Consider the following 26635-nt stretch of genomic DNA (forward strand, 5'->3'; position numbering starts at 1 on the left):
AAATAGCGCCAAAAGTGTCCGATGTGTGCGCCATGTTGCAGTCACGATACAAATCGCAGATCGCCGCCATTACTAGTAAAAAAAAAATTATTAATAAAAATGCCATAAAACTATCCCCTATTTTGTAGACAATATAACTTTTGCGCAAACCAATCAATAAACACTTATTGCGATTTTTTTCCCAAAAATATGTAGAAGAATACGTATCAGCCTAAACTGAGGGAAAAAATTTTTTTATATATTTTTTGGGGATATTTATTATAGCAAAAAGTAAAAAAAAAAAAACTTTTTTCAAAATTTTCACTCTTTTTTTGTTTATAGCGCAAAAAATAAAAACTGCAGAGGTGATCAAATACCACCAAAAGAAATCTCTGTTTATGGGGAAAAAAAGGACATCAATTTTGTTTGGGAGCCACGTCGCACGACCGCGCAATTGTCAGTTAAAGCGGCGCAGTGCCGAATTGCAAAAAACGCTCTGGTCTTTGGCCAGCCAATTGGTCCGGACTCAAGTGGTTAACTGACAATTGTGTGACGCTGATTGGCTCCTGACATGACATGACATGACATGACATGTGCACCCCAGACCCGGAATTGTCAGATCACGTACTAGGCACTATGACGGACTCTGGACACCTTGTTGGGTATTTCAGCCAAGAAGCTGCTTCCTGGAACATGAGACCAATGGATCTGGCTAAAGTAACCCCAAGAACCAGGCAACACCAGTTTTGGAGTACAGCAGAAATAGAATTGTTTATTAGAAAAAAAAATACAGGCTTATATACACTTGAGAAAGACATTCCCCCCTCTTGATTATGTTAGCCTAACAATACAACTGTAACCAGAAACATCAATTACATGGGCTAATTAACCAATCATTTAACCAGCCTAGGTGACTCAGAGGTTTGACCTTTCAGGTCAGATTTGTCACCTCCTAGCTCAGAAAACACAATCCACATTATTATAAGTGTAAACACAGACCACAAGGGTAGTGTGCTAGTAGACAATAGCTGAGTTAGTTAGCACAATAAACAATAGGTGGAAGACTCTTAGTAGGTTCACTAGACATACTTGCAATAAACACATTATAACAGACAACCCCAGACAGGTGGCTTGCGCATGACATCAACATCTGCTATGAGCAGGGCTTTTTTTCTCAGAGAATTGGTATAGGAACTCACCTCTTCTGAGTACCCCCTTGTCTATGTGCCCTATGCTCCCAACAGTATGAAGCAGTCACTATTTTTAATATGGCAGTTAGGCCCTATACAGGGATCCGAGAGTCTGTGTGTCTTGGGGAGACATGGACTTCTATCCATAGTAATATTACTTCAAGGGTCCCCAGGCACACACCTCACAAAGAGTATTGTTCTCTTAAAATCCAGGGCCCATAATCAGAGGCTAGCATTCAGTCCCCTCCAAAAGCCTCTGTTCCGGGTGAGTCTATCACAGGTACGTTACCTGGCACAGAGCGGCTGACCTGCCACAGTATATCTGCATGGGGTGGTTGGCAAGTGGTTATTAACCACATGACATCCCGCCCATAGTCAAATGACATCCGCAGGATTGATCTCCCATCCTGGCCGTGTGTCATATGACATCCTGGGCTTCTTGGCCGTCTAGGGGGCACGTGCCGCCGGTGGCGCGAAGGCGCGCCCTTCGTGTGCCTCGGGAGTCGGTGCGAGTGTCTGGCTGCCGCGATGTCCGCCGGGCACCTGCGATTGCCCGATAACAGAGCAGGACCGTGGATCCGTGTGTGTAAACACACAGATCCACGTCCTGTCAGGGGAGAGGAGACCGATCGCGTGTTCCCAGTACAGAGGAACACTGATTGGTCTCCTCCCCTTGTGAGTCCCCTTCCCATGTCCAAAAATGTCATGGTATGCTGATGCCTTAAGGCTCCATGCACACTGGCTTAAAAAAATGTTGCTTCTACAGGAGTCTTGTGTTCTGCCTGTAGAAGCAGCTCAATGTTATCCTCAGTGGCAGTGCGTCCATAAGGGCGCACAGACGCCGTCTCCTCTCTCCAGCCACCCCCCTCTGTGTAGATGGATAGATTCATGCATTGCATGAATCTATCCATGGCCGCCGCTGTCAACCCCTATTAAGGTGCCCGGCCCCTTTTCATGCGCCTGAATTACAGCTCTAATAGGTGTCAAAAAAAGTACTTCACCCTGGTGTGTTAGAAAAGTGAATAAATATTACCAGTCACCGGATCGGCTGAAACGACAGGCGCTGTGATAGGAGAAATGTTAGGAGAGGATGGGAAAAGACATTGAGGACATGGAGGAGCTTGGGGGACACAGCTCGCCGCCCGCCACTGTCACCCATTGCCCCACCGAGACAGAGTAAGTGCCGGGCAGACGGCGGGGGGGGGGCACAGTGGCAGCATTTGATGGGCACAGTGGGAGCATTTGATGGGCACAGTGGCTGCGTTTGATGGGCACAGTAGCAGCATTTGGTGGGCACAGTAGCAGCATTTGGTGGGCACAGTAGCAGCATTTGGTGGGCACAGTGGCTGCGTTTGATGGGCACAGTGGCTGTGTTTGATGGGCACAGTGAGGCTGCAAATTTTTCAGTTTGTTTGCTCCCTCCAAAAATCTTGAGCACCAGCCACTACTGGTTATCCTATGTGTTCATGTACATTGGGACGTTAAGAGGCATATTTTGAGTTTAACATTTAGAGGCAGAAAAAAAACCCTTGTGGTTCGTGTTTCTGATTGGAGGCAGAAACTCGTCTAAAGTTTGCAAAAAAAATGCTCTATATGAGCGTTTTTTACTCCCAAGAGAACAGACTTTTATTAAAGCGGGAGTCCCCCGGGACTCCGCGTTTTTTTTTTTTTTAAAAGCCAGCAGCTACAAATACTGCAGCTGCTGACTTTTAACATAGTGACAATTACCTGTCCAGCGCGCCCGCGATGTCGGCACCCGAAGCCGATCTCTAGATCGTCTCTTGGGTGCTGCCGCCGCCATCTTGGGTATGGGAATCAGGAAATGGAGCCTTTCGGCTTCATTTCCCGGTTCCCTACTGCGCATGCGCGAGTTGCGCTGCGCAATAAGGACGGTCCCCGCTGCCTCTGGGATCTGTGTGTTTCCCAGCAGGCAGCGTGGCACTTGCGGAAAGGGGCGTAATCTACGCCCCTTTCCGCAGAGAGCTATCCCGGAAGTGGGTGCAGATACCTGTACTGTACAGATATCTGCACCCCCCTCCCCCCTGAAAGGTGCCAATTGTGGCGCCGGAGGGGGGGAGGGTTCCGATGAGCGGAAGGTCCACTTTAGGGTGGACCTCCGCTTTAAGCCCAGTGTGCATGGAGCCTAAAGCCCCACACACACTATCAGATTTTCTGCTGATTTTTGTCTTCAGATTTACCAAAACCATGTAATGAAGGACCTGCCTGATTGCATACAAATTAAAAGTCCGAAGGTTTGACCTCATATTATATGGTTTTGGTAAATCTGAAGGAAAAAATCAGCAGAAAATCTGATAGTGTGTATGGGGCTTTAGTTCACTTCACAACTAAGGGGCCAAGCCCAACCCCTGAAATACAACCCCAACACAATAATCCCCCTCCCCTCCACCAAATGATTTGGACCAGTGCACAAAGCAAGGTCCATAAAGACATGGATGAGCGAGTTTTGGGTGGAGGGTGAGGTCAGGCACTGATGTTGGACAAGAAGGTCTGGCTCGCAGTCTCCACTCGAATTCATCCCAAAGGTGTTCTTTCAGTTTCAGGTCGAGGTCAAGACTCTGTGCAGGCCAGTCAAGTTCCTCCACCCCAAACTTGCTCATCCATGTTTTTATGGACCTTGCTTTGTGCACTGATCCACATCATTCGATGAAGGGGGGATTATGGTGTGGGGTTGTTTTTCAGGGGTTGGCCTCGGCCCCTTAGTTCCAGTGAAGGGAACTCCTAAGGCGTCAGCATACCAAGACATTTGGACAATTTCATGCTTCCAACTTTGTGGGAACAGTTTGGGGATGGCCCCTTCCTGTTCCAACATGACTGAGCACCAGTGCACAAAGCAAGGTCCATAAAGACATGGATGAGCGAGTTTGGGGTGGAGGAACTTGACTGGCCTGCACAGACTCTTGACCTCAACCTGATAGAACACCTTTGTGATGAATTAGAGTGAATACTCCAAGTCAGACCTTCTCATCCAACATCAGTGCCTGACCTCACAAATGCATTTCTGGAAGAATGATCAAACATTCCCATAGACACACTCCTAAACCTTGTGGAAGCCTTCCCAGAAGAGTTGAAGCTGTTATAGCTGCAAAGGGTGGGCCAACTCAATATTGAACCCTACAGACTAAAACTGGGATGACATTAAAGTTCATGTGCATGTAAAGGCAGGTGTCTCAATACTTTTGACAGTATAATGCATAAACCAAATAAATATGGGTGTGTGGGACTTTATGGGCACCAGAAAACCCCCCACAATCATATAGATAAAAAAGTGTATTTTTTTTTATTGTAGTTCCATTAAAAAGGTACATAAAACCAAATAATGGATGAGTATCTGTCAGTGATTTTTGTACCCTCCTGAACTTAGATAATCTGATGTAAACATTTCATGGTCAATGCCTGACGTGTTTCAAGTATTCTCTCTTCCTCAGGGGAACAGTTTGAACCTTGATGTCAAAGACATGTATAAAGACATGAAGTCAATAAGCAAGATCTACACATAAAAGAAAAGAATCAATCAATGTCAGATATCAGAGAAGAAAATATATCAGAGAAGAAAACTTAGTCAGTGGGAGTTATATGACAATCAGCTTGAAAAGGTTAAAATCAACCCAAACCATACAGGCCTAGAATGGTCAGTCCCCCCAAAAAGGGAAGCGATAAGGGTCACACAGAGACCCCTGGGCAACAGTAACACACAGCAACAGGTGCTTTTTTGTTGTTTTGTTTTTTGCTTTTGGGATAAAGGTTTTAAATAAATAAATACAAACTGATGATTGCAGGCATCCCTGTCAGTGGTGAATGGTTTGTCTCAACCATCTAACTGCTACATCTACAGGACAGCTTGTTCTTTTGAAAAGCAACAGATTTACTGGTTGGATCACCAGGTGAAAATTAAAGAAAGAAAGCCTAACAAAAGAAAATGAATGCAGCCACCAGATCTAAGAACTGGTAAGCAGCAATATAATACATGTTTGATTTTGGGTTTAATGCCACTTTAAACTTGTGAATCTAGTTACACCACATGTATCTATAAGGCTTCCCTGTAGGTGCTGTAAATATCTCCTAAACCTTCACGGTTTAGGAGATAGTTACCATATACGATTGCGCCTTATGCGATGCATACTAGCTCATTATGCCTTTGTCTTACAGGGCTTTTTTGGGGGGGTTTACAATCACTTTAACCACTTGCCACCCACCATATAGCAAAATGATGGCTGCAAAGTTTTTGCAATATCCTGACCGGACGTCATATGACGTTGCCAGGATATGAAGCCGCTGTGTGCCCCCGGGGGTGCACATTGCGATGATCGTTGTTGCTTTGTGTCAGTCTGACACACCACAACTCCGATCTAGGTAAAGAGCCTCTGACAGAGACTCTTTACCACGTGAGTAGAAGAGAGCCGATCGTCTGCTCTCTTGACGGGGGGGGGGTCTGTGCTGATTGTTTATCAGCGCAGCCCCCCCTTGGATGCCTCCCAGGACCACCAGGGATGGCCACCACACTAGACCATCAGGTATGCCACCCTAGACCACCAGGAAAATGCCAATCAGTGCCTAGGCAGCTGCCGATCAGGGGCATTGAAAAATGCCTGCCAGTGCCAGTGATGCCTATCAGTGAAATCCAGTGCCAGCCATGAATGCCCATCAGTGCCGCCTTTCAGTGCCCATCAGTGCCCATCAGTTCCATCTATCAGTGGCACCCATAAGTACCTATCAGTGCAGCCTTTCAGTGCCCATCAGTGTCGCCTATCAGTGCCCATCAGTGCCACCTATGAGTGCCCAGTGCTACATATCAATGCCCATCAGTGCCACCTATCAGTGCTGACTTTCAGTGTCCATTAGTGCTGTCTAACAGTGCCACCCATATGTACCCATCAGTGCAGCCTTTCAGTGCCCAATGTCGCCTATCAGTGCCCATCAGTGCCAACTATGAGTGCCCATCAGTGCCACCTATCAGTGCCGCCTTTCAGTGCCCATCAGAGCTGTCTATCAGTGCCACCCATAAGTACCCATCAGTGCAGCCTTTCAGTGCCCATCAATGTCGCCTATCAGTGCTCATCAGTGCCCACCAGTGCCAACTATGAGTGCTCATCAGTGCCGCCTATCAGTGCTGCCTATCAGTGCCACCTATCAGTGCCCTTCATCAGTGCCCATCCATGCCATATAATTGTTGCCACCTCATCGGTGCCGCCTTATCAGTGCCCATCATCAGTGCCCATCAGTTCCATATCATTGGTGCCACCTCATCGGTGCCGCCTTATCAGTGCCCATCAGTGAAAGAGAAAACTTACTTGATTCCCAAATTTTATAACAAAAACAAAGAAAAACTTTTTTTTTCTAAATTTTCAGTATTTTTTTATTCGTTTAGCAAAAAATAAAAAACACAGGAGGTGATCAAATACCACCAAAAGAAAGCTCTATTTGTGGGAACAAAATGATAAAAATGTAGTTTGGGTACAGTGTAGCATGACCGTGCAATTGTCATTTAAAAGGTGACAGCGCTGAAAGCTGTAAATTGTCCCGGGCAGGAAGGGGGGGAGGTGCCCGGTATTGAAGTGGTTAAGCAGTAATAAGGGGTATCACCCTGAATTTGTGGATCTGAGGCCGCAGTGCATGCTGGGACCTGCAGATTTGGATTTCAGGGGCGTTCGGTGATTGTCATCGTGCTGCCTCCATCTGAGGGATCCCAGATTAGTAACAAATGTAAATATAGAGAACGCAGTTCTTGGCACCGGCGTATTCCTCGCAGGGAAAGCGAAGTGACAGATTCCACCATCAGGCACGTTTATAAGGCTGAATTTTTTTTTTGTTTCCCGAAAATAGACTTCCGCCTCCCCCACATCCCATCTGTATCTATGTCTGTCGCTTTCTATTACTGCGCCGCCATCATATACTATTTCTATTCCACCTCTAAATATTAACCCCCCCTCCCCCCTTCCCATACACCCGCTCTCTGCCAGCAAAGTGGGTCCCCATAGGGACTGTACAGGTGGCGGGCCCATTTATTGTATGATCCAGCTGTTCCCTGAGCCGGGGTCTCCGCCATATGGTCCTCCCATGTCTTTGTTCTCCCTTTTTAATCTCTTGTAAAGCATTTGATAAATCCCTTCTCCGCATGGGGGGCTGACTCATCCGCCGCCAATCAATAACTATATTTAGTGGAAGGGCTTGTGACCGCATTAACCCCTCACTGCCCTGACAAGAGGACGGAAAATACGCCGAACACAGGAGTGTGTGCGTCCCTAAAGCAGCAGAGAAGGGGTTAACTACCAACCGTGCCCCTCCGAATACACCCCCTCCCCCCGTCCCGGAATCTTCCAACCCACCGGAGAACAAAAGTATATATCCCTGAAATCACTCTTATTTCTATGGAAAATATCATCTATCATCGGTGTTGATTGACTAAAACTGGAGAGTGTAAAAATTGGTGCGGCTATGCATGGCGGCCAATCAGCTTCTTTCTTTGTCTTGTTCAATTAAGTTTTGACAATAAAACCTGGAAGCTGATTGGTTTCTATGCAGAACTGCTCCGGATTTATCAATTTGCAGTTTTAGCAAATCAACCTCCATTGTCTCTTTTTTCCTTTTTTCCATCTATGTATTTATCTATGTATCATAGCTACAGTGGAACCTCGGATTGCGAGTAATGCGTTTTTTTCGAGCGTTTTGCAATACAAGCTATTTCAAAAATAAATAAATCCTGACTCGATTTGCGTGCGTTGTCTCGCAAGATGAGCAGGATTCAAGCCACTGGGGTGTGCAGTACTGCATGTGGCCAGAGGTGTGGGGGCGCCGGTGATGCTCAGAGATACTCACAGACGCTCGGAGACACCCACAGACACTCAGAAACACTCGGAGACGCTCTGAGACACTCAGAACCACTTGGAGACACTCGGTTCTCAGAAAGTCTCTGAGCATCTCTGAGTGTTTCTGAGTATCTCTGGCGCCCCAACACCTCTGGTCACATGCGGTACTGCATAGACAAGCAGTGGCTGTGGAACAGATTATCTGAGTTACCATTATTTCCTATGGAGAAACTCGCTTTGATATACAAGTGCTTTGGATTACAAGCATGCTTCTGGAACTAATTATGCTCGTAATCCTAGGTATTACTGTACTTGTTTTAAACTTTTTTTTTTACATTTGAGTTACTTCCTGGTTTCTTGCCTAGGCTAATGATGTCATACATCCCAGGAGTCTTCAGGAGGGGAGGAGAGGAGGAAGAGTTTTCTCAGGTAAAGAACACTCTACTCTTTGCATGCTTGAGCTAAGGGCAAATGGATTCCAGGAAGTAAATGTTACAGGAATCACTTTGCCCTTACTCAAGATGGCCACAGCCAGAAATGCTAGGGAGGGTGTTTTTCAAAGTGTTTGTTCAACAAAATAAAGCATGCAGACACGGATGGGGGGGGGGGGGGGGGGAATCTGCTTTAAATATTAAAAACATAGTTTTTAAGTTTTTAAATAGAATCTTTGGTTTGTGGTGTTCAGATGCAGTGAAGATCTGCTTTAAACATACCTCCCAACATTTTGAGATGGAAATGAGGGGCATCTACTTGCAAACATATGTAGGCATAGGACACCCCCCCTGACACACCCCCTTAAAGGAGAATGAACCCCAAAAAGGGTTAATTAAACCCACAAGGACTTTTTGCCACTACTATTCCTTTATATTGGCTTTTCACATTTACAAATGCAGCAATTTAGAAATTAGATGAAAAGTTTAGCACTGGGAAACACTTTTTGAAAGATAAAAGGCACATTTTATATACAACTATATAGATCAGACCACAATGAGCGACAAATGAGGAGGAATGAGGGACAGAGGGACATTGCTCCAAATCAGGGACAGTTGGGAGCTATGCTTTAAATATTCTCATTGATCTGTCTCCAAGTATCAATCTATCTAAAATATTTGTATAAATCGGTCTTAAATCTGTCTGTCTCTCTATTGTCTACTTATCTATCAATAAGTATCTATCTAAGTATTTATTATCTATCTAAGATTAGTCATCTATTTAAATAGGAACAGGCATACCCCCACTTTTAAGTACACGATGGGGTTTATTTACTAAAGCTGGAAAGTGCAAAATCAGGCTCACTTCTGCATAGAAACCAATCAGCTTCTTACCCCAGCTTGTTCAATTAAGCTTTGGTAATAAAACCTGGAAGCTCATTGGTTTTATTTGTATCAAATAAATCAGGCTTCAAATGTATCTAAAACAATTAGTATAAATCGGTCTGAAATCCGTCTCTCTCTAGTGTCCACTTATCTTTCTATACCTAAGTATTTATTATCTATCTATTTAAATAAGTACAGTATACCTGCTGTACTATATATCTGTCTACCTATTTATCATAAATTATCTATCTTTATACCTTTGGTTTTATCTGTATGAAATGTATCTTTCTTACCTATTCCCATGAATTGGTCTCCAATCTGTCTTCTAGTAGTTTATCCGTCTATTTATCTATCTATCTATCTATCTATCTATCTATCTGTCTGTCTATCTATCTATCTGTCTGTCTATCTATCTATCTATCTATCTATCTATCTATCTATCTATCTATCTATCTATCTATCTATCTATCTATCTATCTATCTGTCTATCCGTCTATCTATCAATCTATCCATCTATCTACCTGTCTGTCTGTCTGTCTGTCTGTCTGTCTGTCTATCTATCTATCTATCTAATCTATTTGTCTGTCTATCTGTCTATGTATCCATCTATCTGTTGTTTTGTCCAGTTCCTCAGTCATGACTATATGAATGATGCCGCCCCGTCTCATAATGTGATTTCTTATCTCTCTGGTTAACTCGTCATGTGAGTTTTATAATGCCTCTGCTTTGATTTCATGCTTTCCACATTTTACTCTCCGTTCTAAATTATTCATTCTGCCCTTGAAGCATCTTAACAGCTGAAGACACCGACCCCCAACACACACACACACACACACATATACACTCATGTATACACACACGTGAAGCACATATACCGTATCTCACAAAAGTAAGTACACCCCTCACATTTCTGTAAATATTTTATTCTATCTTTTCATGTGACAACACTGAAGAAATGACACTTTGCTACAATGTAAAGTAGTGAGTGTACAGCTTGTATAAGAGTGTAAATTTTCTGTCCCCTCAAAATAACTCAACACACAGCCATTAGTGTCTAAAACGCTGGCAACATAAGTGAGTACACCCCTAAGTGAAAATGTCCAAATTGGGCCCAAAGTATCAATATTTTGTGTGGCCACCATTATTTTCCAGCACTGCATTAACCCTCTTGGGCATGGAGTTCACCAGAGCTTCACAGGTTACCACCGGGGTCCTCTTCCCCTCCTCCATGATGACATCACAGAGCTGGTGGATGTTGGAGACCTTGCGCTCCTCCACCTTCCATTTGAGGATGCCCCACAGATGCTGAATAGGGTTTAGGTCTGGAGACATGCTTGGCCAGTCCATCACCTTTACTCTCAGCTTCTTTAGCAAAGCAGTGGTTGTCTTGGAGGTGTGTTTGGGGTCGTTATGTTGGAATACTGCCCTGTGGCCCAGTCTCTGAAGGAAGGGGATCATGCTCTGCTTCAGTATGTCACAGTACATGTTGGCATTCATGGTTCCCTCAATGAACTGTGGCTCCCCAGTGCTGGCAGCACTTATGCAGCCCCAGAACATGACACTCCCACCACCATGCTTGACTGTAGACAAGACACACTTGTCTTTGTAATCCTCACCTGGTTGCCGCCACACATACTTGACACCATCTGAACCAAATACGTTTATCTTGGTCTCATCAGAACACAGGATGTGGTTCCAGTAATCCATGTCCTTAGTCTGCTTGTCTTCAGCAAACTGCAGGCTTTCTGGTGCATCATCTTTAGAAGAGGCTTCCTTCTGGGATGACAGCCATGCTGACCAATTTGATTCAGTGTGCGGCGTATGGTCTGAGCACTGATAGGCTGACCCCCCACCCCTTCAACCTCTGCAGCAATGCTGGCAGCACTCATATGTCCATTTCCCAAAGACAACCTCTGGATATGATGCTGAGCATGTGCACTCAACTTGTTAAACTGCTGTATGGTCTTGGCCACCGTGCTGCAGCTCAGTTTCAGGGTCTTGGCAATCTTCTGATAGCCTAGGCCATCTTTATGTAGAGCAACAATTCTTTTTTACATATCCTCAGAGAGTTCTTTGCCATGAGGTGCCATGTTGAACTTCCAGTGACCAGTATGAGAGAGTGAGAGCGATAACACCAAATTTAACACAACTGCTCCCCATTCACACCTGAGACCTTGTAACACTAACGAATCACATGACATCAGGGAGGGAAAATTGGCAGTTTGGACATTTTCACTTGGGGGTGTACTCACTTTTGTTGCCAGCAGTTTAGACATTAATGGCTGTGTTTCGAGTTATTTTTAGGGGTAATTTCTTCAGTGTTGTCACATGAAAAGATATAGTAAAATATTTACAAAACTATGAGGTGTGTACTTACTTTTGTGAGATACTGTACATACACTGACACACACACATCTGGGACCCATCTGGTTATTTGCATAGATAACTGACTTTACATGCTGATACCCTCCCCCCTCTTTACCTTTGTATGTTTTTCCCATTGTGGATGTGCATGGCTTTACTCTGGTCCTGAGCTGTTTTCACCTGCAGCTGCGTCTGCCTCATATTGGCACTATAAGCACACACTAAAAAGAGTAGCTATTTTAGAAAATAAGAGTTGGCAAATCTGCAAGATAGTGTAGGACTGGCCAGAGAGGGATCACTTTGGCGCAGTTGGCCAGCTTGTACATGTATTGCAATATATGGTAACTAAGAATCCATATTTGTATAAACAAGAGTTTGCTATAGGGAAGAGTTAACAAGTGGTAGCACCCATTCAGTTTCTCATGTGTTGTATGTATGAAGCTATTTGGACCCAAGCATTCATTTTTCCATTTTCACTGGGATGCCTGAAGTTGCTAATTTACTGGTTATAAGTGTATACTTACTCTGCTGTAACCCCTTTGTATTACATACACACACACATACACACATACTGTACACATATACATACACTGTACATATATACACACACATACTGTACATATGCACACACATACATACATACACATACACACACACACACATACATACGTACACATACACACACACACACATACATACATACATACACACACATATACACTCATATATACAGACTCATATACATACACACAAATACTGTACATATACACACACATACCTTACATATAAACACACACACATACTGTCCATATACAAACATGTATGTATGTGAGTGTTTGTGTATGCATGTGAGTGTATATGTATATGTGTATTTATGTATGTGTGTGTGTATATGTACAGTGTGTGTGTGTATATATATATATATATATATATATATATATATATATATATACACACACACACTGTACATATGCACACACACACATACATACATACATACAAACACACATACATATACACTCACACATACAGACTCACATACATACACACACACATACTGTACATATACACACACATACCGCACATATAAACACACACACATACTGTCCATATACACACATGTATGTATGTGAGTGTTTGTGTAAGTATGTGAGTGTATATGTATGTGTGTGATTGTATATGTGTGTGTATTTATGTATGTGTGTGTGTATATGTGCGTATATGTACAGTGTGTGTGTATATATATATATATATATATATATATATATATATATATATATATATATATATATACGCACACACACACATACTGTACATATACACACACACACTGTATGCACATATACACACACATACTGTACATATAGACTCATGTATACAGACTCACATACATACTGTACATATACACACATACATAAATACACACACATACATAGATATATATACACACACACTCACATATATACACACACACAGAATTCACAGGTAGCTACCACTTAGTGTGTGATGCATGCAAAGTGAGATATTTGCTCAACGGATGGCTGTGTGTAAGTTGTCTCTGGCATTGCCAGGAAAACTGTCATAAAGTTGCACTTTAAATATTAAATTCTGCCAACAGAATCCGTCATCTGCCTGAGTTCAAAGTCTCTGCATTTTCATGGCTCCCTGTGAAGATGTTTGCGGTGACACCTCTCATCCACCAAGGGATAGTATAGGAGGAATAATGGAAAGCATCGCTGTAGATGAGATACATTTTATTGGTGAGGATTCTCTCATATTGGAGACAAAACACACAACAAAGATTTCAGAATCTCAGCGGCACAGGATGCAGATCTTCACACCCCCAGATACCCGATCGTTCTATAAATAGTCCCTAACAGGAGGAATAATGAGGTGTGTGCTGTCATCATAGGCCTGCCACCTATAGGAATTATAGGCCACAGTGGGTATCAGTGATCACAATTATTAGCTCATACAAAATATGATATCAAATGAATATTTACATCTCTGGGAACTGAGACAATATTATAGTTATTGTGAACAAATGATATATTACAATGTTTACAATATAGCAACAGATCACAAGGATAAGGATCCTTATTTAACAAAAAAAAAAAAAAAAAAAATGATTGTAATGCCCCATACACAACGAGCGGAATTTCTATCGGAAAAATCTTGGATGGTTTTCTCTTGGAATTCCGCTCAAGCTTGACTTGCATACACGCGGTCACACGAAAGTCCTCTGAACTTTCAACCGTCAAGAACGCAGTGATGTACAACACTACGACGAGCCGAGAAAATGAAGTTCAATGCTTCCGAGCATGCGTAGGAATTTTACGCGACGGAATTGCTACACACAATCGGAATTTCCGATCGGAACTTTTAGAGAACCTGCTCTCAATCTTTTTCTGGCGGAAATTCCGCCAGCAAAAGTCCGATGGAGGGTACACACGGTCGGAATTTCCCACCAAAAGCTCACATCAGACTATTGCTGGAGGAATTTCCGATCGCATTTACAGGGCATATGGACAAAGATCACCCCTGTGCTAAAACTTAGTGAATTCAGTTCTATGCAATCCTCAGAGCCCGCTCACATGCCTGTACTGTGCACTTGCTACAACCTTAGTGCCCATTTACTTAACACATGTCATGTCATGATTTAATGTACCTTACGTTAAGGCAGACAAATAAAATGAATAAGCAGCCGCCCTAGCATGCTGAAAATTGGATACGTTCCTTTTTTAATACAATGCAATTGCTCTGCCTTATGTGTAATGCCTGTAATGCAGTATTGCATGTTACGTGTTATTGCACGATGCGGTAATGTGCATGTTGCCAAGATGCAGAAGTCTGAATGGGCCCTAAAGCCCAATTGAACTCCTGGGCCTTGTTCACACAGGCATCTGTAATAGTATGCCCACACAAGGGCCATGCTGTACAGGGATGCATGGGTCTCCTTCTCATCCCTGTCCAAGCAGTCCCATTCATGTCAGTTGGGAGAAGCAGCCGTGTCTGTGTGAATGAGGCCTTAGATTAAATCAGCCGAATACATACCAGGTGCATTTAAACAAAAGGTGCCAATTTTTTTTTTTTTTGGGTAGGGGCAGTAAAAACCTGTGCTTGAGCTGCATTTTTAACTCCCACCAACTGCCCTTTCTTTAAGGAAGAAGTACTACCAAAGCTCATTTAGCGCTACTTCTGTGGATCACAGAAGTGCAGTTCATTTTCCAATGCTGTGACCCATTTTCAGACGTCACAGCAAATCCCATACTTCTCTTCGCAGCCAGGTGAGGGTATATGTATGTTGCAGCCATGATACCTCACTTCCAGGCTGCTGCGAGAATTATCCCCCATGTCACGTTCAGCAGCGGTCCTGGTGCAATGGTGCTGCGCAACAACCACCTGCAATACATGCGGTTGCAGTGCATGGGGGTGGGGGTCAACATTTTGAGGGTTAAAACGGACAGTGATGAGGCAACCTATTGCCCCCTCACTGTCTGTCAAACGCATCTGAAAAGAGATCCACCATATATCACTTTTCAGAGGAGAAGCAAGCTCTGCCACAAGTGTAAAGCTAACCCAGAGAAGGGCCCTTGCTCTATATGTGGAAGCAGTGGTCTCCCTGCACAGGTCTGACACCCCCCACTGGTTCAGAGCTACAGCTCTCCAATGAGCAGGAACTTTGCTGACTTTAAGTCACTGAATAATTTATCTACAAAAATGCTAAGTGAAAAATAAAAGTTCTCTACTTATTTAGTAAATCAACCTGACAAGTGCAAATTCAGGCAGCCGTATACAAGATGCAGGAAGTAATACCGCTTATTGGGGGAAAGTCTACAGAAAATGTGAAGTAGAACCCATGCAAGAACGTATCAGTGTAAAGCATAAAAAGGCATTCAACCACTTCAACACCTGGCACTTCTCCCCTTCGTGCCCAGGACAATTTTCAGCCTTCAGCGTTGTCACACTTTGAATGACGCGGTCATGCGATGCTGTACCCAGACAAAAGTGGTATAATTTTGTTCCCACAAATAGAGCTTTCTTTTGGTGGTATTTGATCACCACTGGGGTTTTTATTTTTTGCTAAACAAATGTAAAAATACTGAAAATGTTGAAAAAAAACTGTTTTTCTCTTTTTCTGTTATAAAATTTTGTAAATAAGTAAGTTTTCTCATTCACTGATGGGCACTGATGAGGCTGCACTTATGGGCATTGGTAGGCGGCACTGATGGGCACTGATGATGGGCATTAATATGCAGCACTGATGGGCACTGATAGTTGGCACTAATGGGCACTGATATGCAGCATTGATGGGCATTGATATGCGGCACTGATGGGCACTGAAAGGCGGCACTGATAGGTACTTATGGGTGGCACTGATGGGCACTGATAGGCTGCACTAATGGCCACTGATAGGTAGCACTGATGGGCACTGATAGGCGGCACTAATGGGCACTGATAGGTAGCACTGATGGGCACTGATAGGTGGCACTGATGGACACTGATAGAAGGCACTGATAGACATCACTGATAAGGATATAAGTGTATATTGATTGCTTCATGCGAATATTTTCCACTTAAGCCCCGGACCATTTTGCTGGCCAAAGACCAGAGCACTTTTTGCGATTCGGCACTGCGTCGCTTTAACTGACAATTGCACAGTCGTGCGACGTGGCTCCCAAACAAAATTGTCGTCTTTTTTTCCCCACAAATAGAGCTTTCTTTTGGTGGTATTTGATCACCCCTGCGGTTTTTTTTTTTTGCGCTATAAACAAAAAAGAGCGACAATTTTGAAAAAAACGTATTCTTTTTTACATTTTGCTATAATAAATATCTCCCAAAAATATATATAAAAAAACATTTTTTTTCCTCAGTTTAGGCCGATACGTATTCTTCTACATATTTCTTGATTGGTTTGCGCAAAAGTTATAGCATTTACAAAAAGGGGAATCGTTTATGGCATTTTTATTAATATTTTTTTTTTACTAGTAATGGCGGCGATCAGCGATATTTATCGGGACTGCAACATTATGGCAAACACATCAGAAATTTTTGACACATTTTTGTCATTTATACAGCAATCAGTGCTATACAAATGCACTGATTCCTGTGAAATGGCACTAGGTGGCAGTGTAGGGGTTAAGTGTGTCCTAGGGCCGTGTTTCTAACTGTGGGGGGGCGTGGTTATGTGTGACACGTCACTGATCACCGCTCCCGATCACAGGGAGCAGAGATCAGTGACACTGTCACTAGGCAGAATGGGGAGATGCTTGTTTACATTAGCATCTCCCTGTTATTCCTCCCCGTGAGACGGTCACGGGTATCCCTGCGGCTATCGAGTCATGGAGGTCCCGACCGTTGGCACGGCAGCAAATTTAAAGGGACGTACAGGTACGCCCATTTGCCTGTCTGTGCCATTCTGCTGACGTACATCGGCGTGTGCCGGTCGTCATGTGGTTATAGAGCCTACAAACTATGGGATAGATTTATGGAATTTTTATTTATTTATTTTTAATACTAGTAATGGCGGTGATCGGTGACTTATAGCAGGACTGCAATGCTATGGCGGGCAGTCTGACACTAACTGACACTTTTTGGGGACCAGTGACACTAATACAGTGATCAGTGCTACAAATATGCACTGTCACTGTACTAATGACACTGGCTGGGAAGCGGTTAACATCAGGGGTGGTCAAAGGGTTAAAAGTATGCCTAACAGTGCTTGGTGTGTTTACTGAGGGATGTGCTGGTTTTTATTCCCTGCAGGGAAATAAAAATCAACATGTCCCCGCTGACAGGACAGAGCGCTGTATTGTTTACGACTAATCACAGCGCAGGCGGTGCACCAGTGGCGCATGCGTGCGCCCCCTACCCGGGAGTGCTGGATCACGTATTAGATACATGATCCAGCCCAAGAGAACCGCTCTGCCATCATTCTCATATGTAAGGCAGTCGGCAAGCAGTTAACCACTTGCCGACCACGGTACATACACTGCGGCAGGTCGGCTCTATTGCGCGAAGCAACCAACCTGTACATCATCAACCAACCTGTACATCATTTGTACAATAGACAGCGGGGGCGCACTCACACTGATTTTACAGAGGGGGATCCCATCAGTGGGCCTGGGGGATGTAATGTCCACCGGCCACCCGTGATCGCTCCACAGAGAGGCAAAGCGGTAATCTGTAAACAAGGCGGATCGCTGTTCTGACAGAAGAGGACACAGAGATCTTCTGTTTCTGCTTAGCAGGAACACAGATCTCTGTGTTCATCCAGTGAGTCCATCTTCCACACAGTTAGCAAGCACCCCCTAAGGACACACTTAAACCGTTGATCGCCCCTGGTGTTAACCCCTTCCCTGCCAGTGTCATTTGTCCAGTAACAGTGCATATTTTTAGCACTGATCACTGTATTAATGTCATTGGCCCCCAAAAAGTGTCACTTGGTGTCAGTTAGGTGTCCGTTTTGTCCGCCGTAATGTCGCAGTCCCACTAAAAGTTGCTGATTGCAGCCATTACTAGTAAAAAAAATAAAAATGCCATAAAAATATCCCATAGTCTGTAGACGCTATAACTTTTGCTCAAACCAATCAATATACGCTTATTAGACATGGGTGCCGTCAATAAATTCATTTCGTTCTGTTCCGTTACGGTTCGTATTAAAATGAATTCGTACTTCGTATTTCGTGTCCGAAATTCCGTTTCAGTTCGTACGACATACGAATTGTCGTTAGGTTCGTTAACTTGTACGAACGTTCGTTACGTTGAATTTAACGGCAAAAATGTACCTCAATATGACAGTCGATGCTGATGGAAGTTTGGTTTTTATCCGAAATACGAAATTCCGTTGAAGAATTTCCTATCCGAAATACTAATTTTAGTTAGATGAGGGGCTCCCACCATCCCTGTGCTGTGCTGACTTCCTCCTTCGGATTCGTGATTGGAGCAGAGATCAGTGACGTGTCGCACAAAGCCACTCCCCCCACAGTTAGAATCACTCCCTAGGACACACTTAACCCCTACACTGCCACATAGTGGTTAACCCCTTCACTGCCAGTGTCATTTACACAGGAATCAGTGCATTTGTATAGCAGTGATTGCTGTATAAATGACAGTGGTCCCAAAAATGTGTCAAAAATGTCCGATGTGTCCGCCATAATGTTGCAGTCACAATAAAAATCGCTGATCGCTGCCATTACTAGTAAAAAAAAAAAAAATTGTTAGTAAAAATGCCATAAAACTATCCCCTATATTGTAAACGCTATAACTTTTGCGCAAACCAATGAATAAACGCTGATTGCAGTTTTTTTTACCAAAAATATGTAGAAGAATACGTATCGGCCTAAACTGAGGGAAAAAGGTGTTTTTTTATATTTTTATTTTATTTTTGGGGGATATTTATTATATCAAAAAGTAAAAAAAAAATTTTTTTCAAAATTGTCGCTCTCTTTTTGTTTATAGCGCAAAAAATAAAAACCACAGAGGCAATCAAATACCACCAAAAGAAAGCTCTATATGTGGGGAAAAAAAGGACATCAATTTCTTTTTGGGTGCACAGCATTGCATGGCCGTGCAATTGTCAGTTAAAGTAACGCAGTGCCGTATCGCAAAAAATGACCTGGTCATGAAGGGGGGTAAAACCTTCTTGGGTTGAAGTGGTTAAAGTGTAAAATCATGCCAAAAACATTTTTTTAAAAGATGTTTTCTTTTTACTGTAATTTGGAATAAAATGGGGAAGGTTTCAAACTCCTGCTATTCTGGAGTCCATTAGAGAGATTTACCCTCACTTCCTGTCTTGCTGAAAAGATTTCAGGGCAGGAACAAGAAGTGAAGGAAATCTGACAGGGGTTCTAGCCTTATTTTATTTACTAAATAAAAGGGGTTCCAGTATATTTTTTTATTCCATTAAAGAAAAGCATTTTTTTTCTGTCTGTTACTGTTGGAGAGTTTCCCTCACTTCCTATCGGGTATAATAACAGTCAGAAAGGAAGTGAAGGTAACAAAGCCCTGAACAACAAGGTTCGGACCCTTCCCACACTATATCCAAAACTAAAAAAAAAAGTTTTGGCTGGACATATACTTTCAGGCCTCATTGAATGTATTAAAATAGAAGCCAGCAGAAAAATTCATAAAATGCTTGTTTTGGTGTGTGATTACCTGCGTTCATGTGTGTTTGCATGCATATGGTGGTTTAAAAGCATATGCGCATGCATAAACCCATTCTATTGGCTAAAATATTCATTTATAAGGCCCATAACATGTCACATTACAGAGCTGATGATAAAATTCACCAAGATTTAACATCAAGGCTCATGCAAACAGGACGTTTTAAAAACACCAGCGCTACAGCAGCTCTAAAAACTGACTTTTTTTTAATTTATCCACATTCTTACATTACTGTTATTGCGCATTTTTCATGAAAAACACTCTTTATAATTTTTTTTTACATTTCATGATGCCCCAGTTGAAGACCCTTTGTGTCGAAACGCGTCGGACTTGCACATTTATGCCACCCACATTGCTTTTTATATCATTTCAATTATTTTTTGTATTCGTGATCACCTTTTTTTAATTATTATCTTGCAAGCTGTTGTAAGATGTTTTATGCCTAATAAACCGTAATTGGTTGATTTGCACCACGTGGAGCACCTGTTTTTCTTTCCCTCCATATTTTACATTTTTCCACTCCTGGCCATCTTCTCACCATCTACACGTGGATGTACCTTGGCTACCCGACCGCTGGTCGTTGATCCTGTCTGGTCCCACGCCTTGGCGTTGCCTACCATCGCACCCAATGCGAGATCATTAAGGAGTTCAAAGCTCATTAGACTCAATGCCGTACGGTATGTGTCCACCTAAGTCGGTAAGAGTACCTTATCGTGTACACTTTATCTCGTGTACACTTTATATCTTCATGCTCGCCTTCAAGACTTCTCGAGAGCCTCTCCCATCCTCTGGAACTCCCTGCCCCAGTCTGTCCGCTCAGCCCCTACCCTGTCCACCTGTAGGAGTTCCCTGAAAACTAATTTATTCAGGGAAGCCTATCCCACACCCACATAACTGTCCCCGAGCCACCCCCATCAAATCATTCTCTGCAGCTATTACCTTTTGTACCGCCACCCCCTCCCTTTAGAATGTAAGCTCTACGAGCAGGGCCCTCCTGTACCTTTTGTATTGTACTGTAATTGTGTTGTCCCCCCCTATACATTGTAAAGCGCTGCGTAAACTGTTGGCGCTATATAAATCGTGAATAATAATAATAATCTCTGGAAAAGTTTATTGGCACACCAATCGTCCCATCTAGACTGCACTCCAGTCAAATCTATTTGGAAACAGGGCCATAAGAACTTTCTCCGTCATTTCTGTATTCAATTTATGGATTTGGTCCTATATTTTATTGTGTTATAACAGCACAGTTTTTAGTTTTAACTTTTTGCTCAAATTTTTATTGTTTGTTTCACGCTACTGTATGATTATTTATATTACTTGTAGTGAATTATTCACAAGCCACTATACGTCATGTTTCCATTTTTACGGTCACGTGTTTGAGCGCTGCGCGTATTTTTTCACATGTTACTTTGAACTTTGTTTGTTTGAGTGTTAGCTGCTGTTTATATCATTTTTTTCACTGAGGTTTAGCGTAGTGTCCCCCCCCCCCTTACACTTTTTTACATTTAGCCGCATTTTTACATTAGGGTTATTGCACGTTTTTCATTAAAAACACTTTATAATGTAAAAACGGTGCTAAACGCGATTGGATGCGTTTTTTGGAGTTTTCCATTTTTACTGCTCCTGGAAGCGCAGGCTGATGTTTTTTTTCTACTGCATCTAAACGCTTATGCCTCCAAACGCCTCTGACAGTTTATGTGTGCATGGACACACAGGCTAACATGGATGGAGGAAGTTAAAAAAAAACGTCAAACGTCCCTAACAGCACCTGTAAAAACGTCCTGTGTGCATGGGTCCTGTTTTATTTTTTTTTGTTTTTTTTTTAATTTCAAATCTCCTTTGCTGCAGTTGCTAACTGTCACTTTTTCAAAAAAATAAAAATGATCATTATCCTCCTGGTGTGTTAGCTTTGTGAATGTTGTAAATGTCATGTCAGGTGAGATAACAGAGGAGATAATACAATAACATGTCACATTACAGGGCTGATAAATAGACGGAACCTTTACTAAAGCCATATGGTTGTAATTTGCAAATTTTCTTGGCTATAGATAAAAACAAGCGTCACTTTTTTTAAAAAAAATAAGTACCCTTATCCTTGTGTTAGCTTTGTCAACTGATACCTAAAATTGTAACTAATATCCGACAATAACTGATACAATCCATTGGGGCTAATTTACTAAAGCTGGAGGGGGCAAAATTAGTCACAATTCTGCTTAGAAACCAATCAGCTTCCAGGTGTTATTGCCAAAGCTTAACTGAACAAACTGAGGATAGACGCTGATTGGTTACTATGCAGAAATGTGACTCATTTTGCCCCTTTAGCTTTAGTAAATAAACCCCAATGTATCAATGACAGGACATGATCACAGTACAGATACACTGTAGCCACAATCATAGATCATCGATTGGAATGTCTCTATTTAATCATCATAATCACATTATACTGATACATTGTAAATGCTAACGCAGGCCAATAGCAGAATTGATACATTGTAACTCAGATCAGATAACAGAGCACATAACAATAATAAAATAATTACATAATAGCGATCATAAAAATGTATCTCACATCAGATAATAGCTGATAAAACATAACGATTGCAAGTCCTTACTATAGGACTGATACACTGTAATCCCCATGAGAGGTCATATAAGGTGTAAATGTCTCTATCCCGAGTGACATTATAGGACTGATACACTATAATCGCCATGAGATGTCATTAATGTCTCTATCCCGAGTGACATTATAGGACTGATACATTGCAACTCAAGTCAGGTCACAGCTTATACAATGTAACAACTGCAGACCCTCATAGAACTCAAGATCGTAGGTCATATATAATCTATCCAAGGTGACAGAATAGAACTGATACATTGTAACTCCAGACAATCACAGCTAACACAATGTAACAATTGCAGATTCTTATCATAGGACTGTTACATTGTAATCATGATAGCAGGTGATATACTCTGTTAATGTCTTTATCTCAGGACATAATAATATAACACTTAGCAAATCAAGTCAGATCACACAATTGCAGGTCCTTATCATAGGACTGATATATTGTATATCTATTACAGGTCACATTATAGAGCTGATACTTTGTAGCTCAAGTCAGATCACAGCTGATACAATGTAAAAATCGCAAATCTGCATCTTATTACTGACACATTGTAGCATGATGACAGGTCATATCTATCCCGGGTCACATTGTGGAGCTGATACATTGTAAATCAAGTCAAATCAGAGCTAATACAATGTAACAATTGTAGATCCCTACCATAGGACTGATGGACTGTAATCATGATCCTAGTTCATATCTATCCCAGGTTTCATTATGGAGCTGATACATTGTAAATCAAGTCAGATCAGAGCTGATACAATGTAACAACCGCAGATCCTTATCGTAAGAATGGTGGACTGTAATCGTGATCCTAAGTCATATTTTTTCCAAGTAACATTATGAAGATGATACATTGTATGTCAAGTCAGATCACAGTTGATCTAATGTAACAATCGCAGATCATGTTACTGATGCACTGTATCATGATGGCAGGTCATATCTTTCTCAGGTCACATTGTGGAGCTGATACATTGTAACAATTGCAGATCCCTATCATAGAACTGGTGGACTGTAATCATGATCCTAGGACTCATACCTATCCCAGGTAACATTATGGAGCTGATACATTGTAAATCAAGTCAGATCAGAGCTAATACAAGGTAACAACTGCAGATCCTTATCGTAGGACTGGTGGGCTGTAATCATGATCCTAGGTCATATCTTTTCCAAGTAGCATTATGGAGCTGATACATTGTATGTCAAGTCAGCTCAAGCTAATACAATGTAACAATTGTAGGTCCTTATATTAGGACTGATACACTGAAATCACGATTGTAGGTCATATAATCTGCAAATGTCTCTATGCCAGGTCACAGTATAGAGATGATATGTTGTAGCTCAAGTCAGATCAGAGCTAATACATTGTACCAATTGCAAATTCTTATCATAGGACTGGTGGACTGTAATTATGATCCTAGGTCATATTTTTTCCAGGTAACATTATGGATCTTATACATTGTAAATCAAGTCAGGTCAAGCTGATACAATATAACATTTACAAGTCCTTATCATAGGACTAATACACTGTAATCATGATTGTAGGTCATATAACCTGTGAATGTCTCTATGTCAGGTCACAGTATAGAGCTGATACTTCATAGCTCAAGTCAGATCACAGCTGATAAAATGTAACAATGGAAGATCTCCATCATATTACTGTTAGGCTGTAGCATGAGGCAGGTCATATCTATCCCAGGTCACATTATGGAGCTGATAGTTTGTAACTCAAGTCAGATCACAGCTGATACAATGTAACATTTGCAGATCCCTATTATAGGACTGGTGGGCTGTAATCATAATGGTAGGTCATAAAATCTGTGAATGTCTCTATTACAGGTGACATTATTATAGAGCTGATACTTTGTTACTCAAGCCAGATCACAGCTGATGCAATGTAACTATTGCAGACCCTTATCATAGCACTTCTATTCGTGGTCTCAGGTCATATTGTAGCTGTCACCCAGGGTCAGATAACAGAGCAGACACTCATTGCCGATGACAGCTCACAGCTACTTCCACCAAGAGCACAGCTGACCCCCCAAACTTGTCTGAGGGGTCCCAGAAACAACTGTATGCTGAATAAGAGGACTCACCCACCTCTGTTCTCCACCAGATCGCTGAATTCGCCACTTTCACTCATCTTCATTTGCTGGTCCATCTGGATGGGGGTCTCCAGGCTCCTGATGGGGGGCTGCCCTGGGGCTGTCTGTCCATTACAGGAGGGCTGTATGAAGCCTGGGTCCGGGGGGGTGCAGAGCTCAGTGTCCAGGGGCTCCATGCTGCTGATGGCTGGGGAATGTGGCACCTAGCTGAGAAGTCAGGCTGGCTCTGTACACTGGATGCAGCTGCTGGAGGAGGACTAGGACGTGCCCAGAGCTGTCAGTGCAGTCTCATGACTGCTAGAGAGAGAGAGGAGAAAGAGAGATGGAGAGAGAGAGAGAGAGAGAGAGAGAGGGGGGGAGGGGGGGGAGAAAGAGAGAGAGATGGAGGAACGAGAGAGGAGAAAGAGAGAGAGGAGGGAGAGATGAGAGAGAGAGGAGGGGGAGATAAGAGAGAGATGGAGGAAAGAGAGGGAAGAGGGGGATGAGAGAGAAAGTGAGAGAGAGAGAGATGGAGGAAAGAGAGAGAGAGAGAGAGAGAGACAGAGAGAGAGAGAGATGGAGAGATGGAGGAAAGAGAGAGAGAGAGCGGAAAGAGAGAGAGAGAGGAGGGGGGATAGATAAGAGAGAGGAGAGGGGAGAGATGAGAGAGAGAGGGGGGAGAGATGAGAGAGAAAGAGACAGAGTGGGGAGATGAGAGAGCGGAGGGAGATAGAGGAGGGAGAGAGAGAGAGCTACATACAGGAAGAGAGAGCTACAGCCAGGGAGAGAGAGAGAGCTACAGCCAGGGAGGGAGATCTACAGCCAGGTAGAGAGTGAGCTACAGCCAAGGGGAGAGAAAGCTACAGCCAGGTAGAGAGAGCTACAGCCAATGAGAGAGAGCTACAGCCAAGGGGAGAGAGAGCTACAGCCAGGGAAAGAGAGCTACAGCCAGGGAAAAAGAGCTACAGCCAGGAAGGGAGAGCTACAGTCAGGTAGAGAGAGAGAGCTACACCCAATGAGAGAGAGCTACAGCCAACGAGAGAGCTACAGCCAGGGTGGGAAAGCTACAGCCAGGGAGAGCAGGACTCTTAACACTGCCTCTGCTAAGAGTCTCTTCCTGTCTCACTCCAGCCCCTCTCAGTGCACACTGCACCAGCATCACTCCATCCACTAGGGGGGTCCCACACACTGACAATGGGGGTCACCACCACCCCCCAGTACAGGACAAACAGCATCCCTCTAAGAAGAAGGTTCTTTAAAGGGGATCTCCATGGTCCACCTAATCTGTCAGTGTTCCTCTGGCAGGAAAATAAGCTGGATGTGGGATCATTATGGGAAGACAGATGAGAACTGTGTTAGTGAAAGTCTCCAAGGGGAATGCCCTAAGTAACAGGAGGCAGCTGGTGAGTGCCATAATTACTGAGATAGCCCCTCCCCCTGTCTATTAGGAAAGTTATTACTGTATTCAGGATGTTGGTATGGAACACATTTGTACTGGGGGGATTCTAGAATTAAAATTAATTGTAAATCATTTACCTGGAGATCATTCTTTACAAAGACGATATTTATGAATTTTACTTATTATATACGTATTTATAGTGTTGAAATTGGCACTGGAACTTTTAGCCGAGGTCACAGGGCTGAGAGCAAAGATCCACTACAAGGTACCCCCATTACATTAACCCTCCCTGTACCCCAACTCTAAACCCCCCTACCCAAAACACAAACCCTCCTTGTGTCCTTAACAATAACCCTCATGTACCCCTAACACTAATCCCCCTACCCCTAACACAAACCCTTAACCTTATCCTTAACATTAACCCTTACCCCTAAACAAACCTTCCCTGTCGCCCTAATTTTAACCCCCATACTCCCAACAATAAGCCCCCCCCCCCCCAACTCTAACATTCTCCCTCCCTGTACACCTAGTACTACCCCATCCCTACCATTCTCCCTCCCTGTACACCTAGCACTACCCCATCCCTACCATTCTCTCTCCCTGTACACCTAGTACTACCCCATCCCTATCATTCTCCCTCCATGTACACCTAGCACTACCCCATCCCTACCATTCTCCCTCCATGTACA

General features: G+C 43.0%; 1 protein-coding gene across 1 annotated transcript in view; it reads right to left on the reverse strand.

Annotated features, from left to right (window-relative positions):
* The window catches only part of TMEM163 (transmembrane protein 163), a 244868-nt gene extending 219001 nt beyond the window's left edge, over positions 1-25867 (reverse strand). Inside the window, exon 1 of the mRNA XM_077447805.1 lies at positions 24564-25867. Coding sequence (XP_077303931.1) covers positions 24564-24744 — 181 coding nt within the window. The 5' untranslated portion in view covers positions 24745-25867. The remainder of the gene's footprint in view (positions 1-24563) is intronic.
* Positions 25868-26635: the final 768 nt, after the last annotated feature.

Source organism: Lithobates pipiens, unplaced genomic scaffold, assembly GCF_037356315.1.
Source record: "Lithobates pipiens isolate NorthernLeopardFrog02 unplaced genomic scaffold, aLitPip1_a1.2 Scaffold_22, whole genome shotgun sequence".
NCBI classification, from domain to species: Eukaryota; Metazoa; Chordata; class Amphibia; order Anura; family Ranidae; genus Lithobates; species Lithobates pipiens.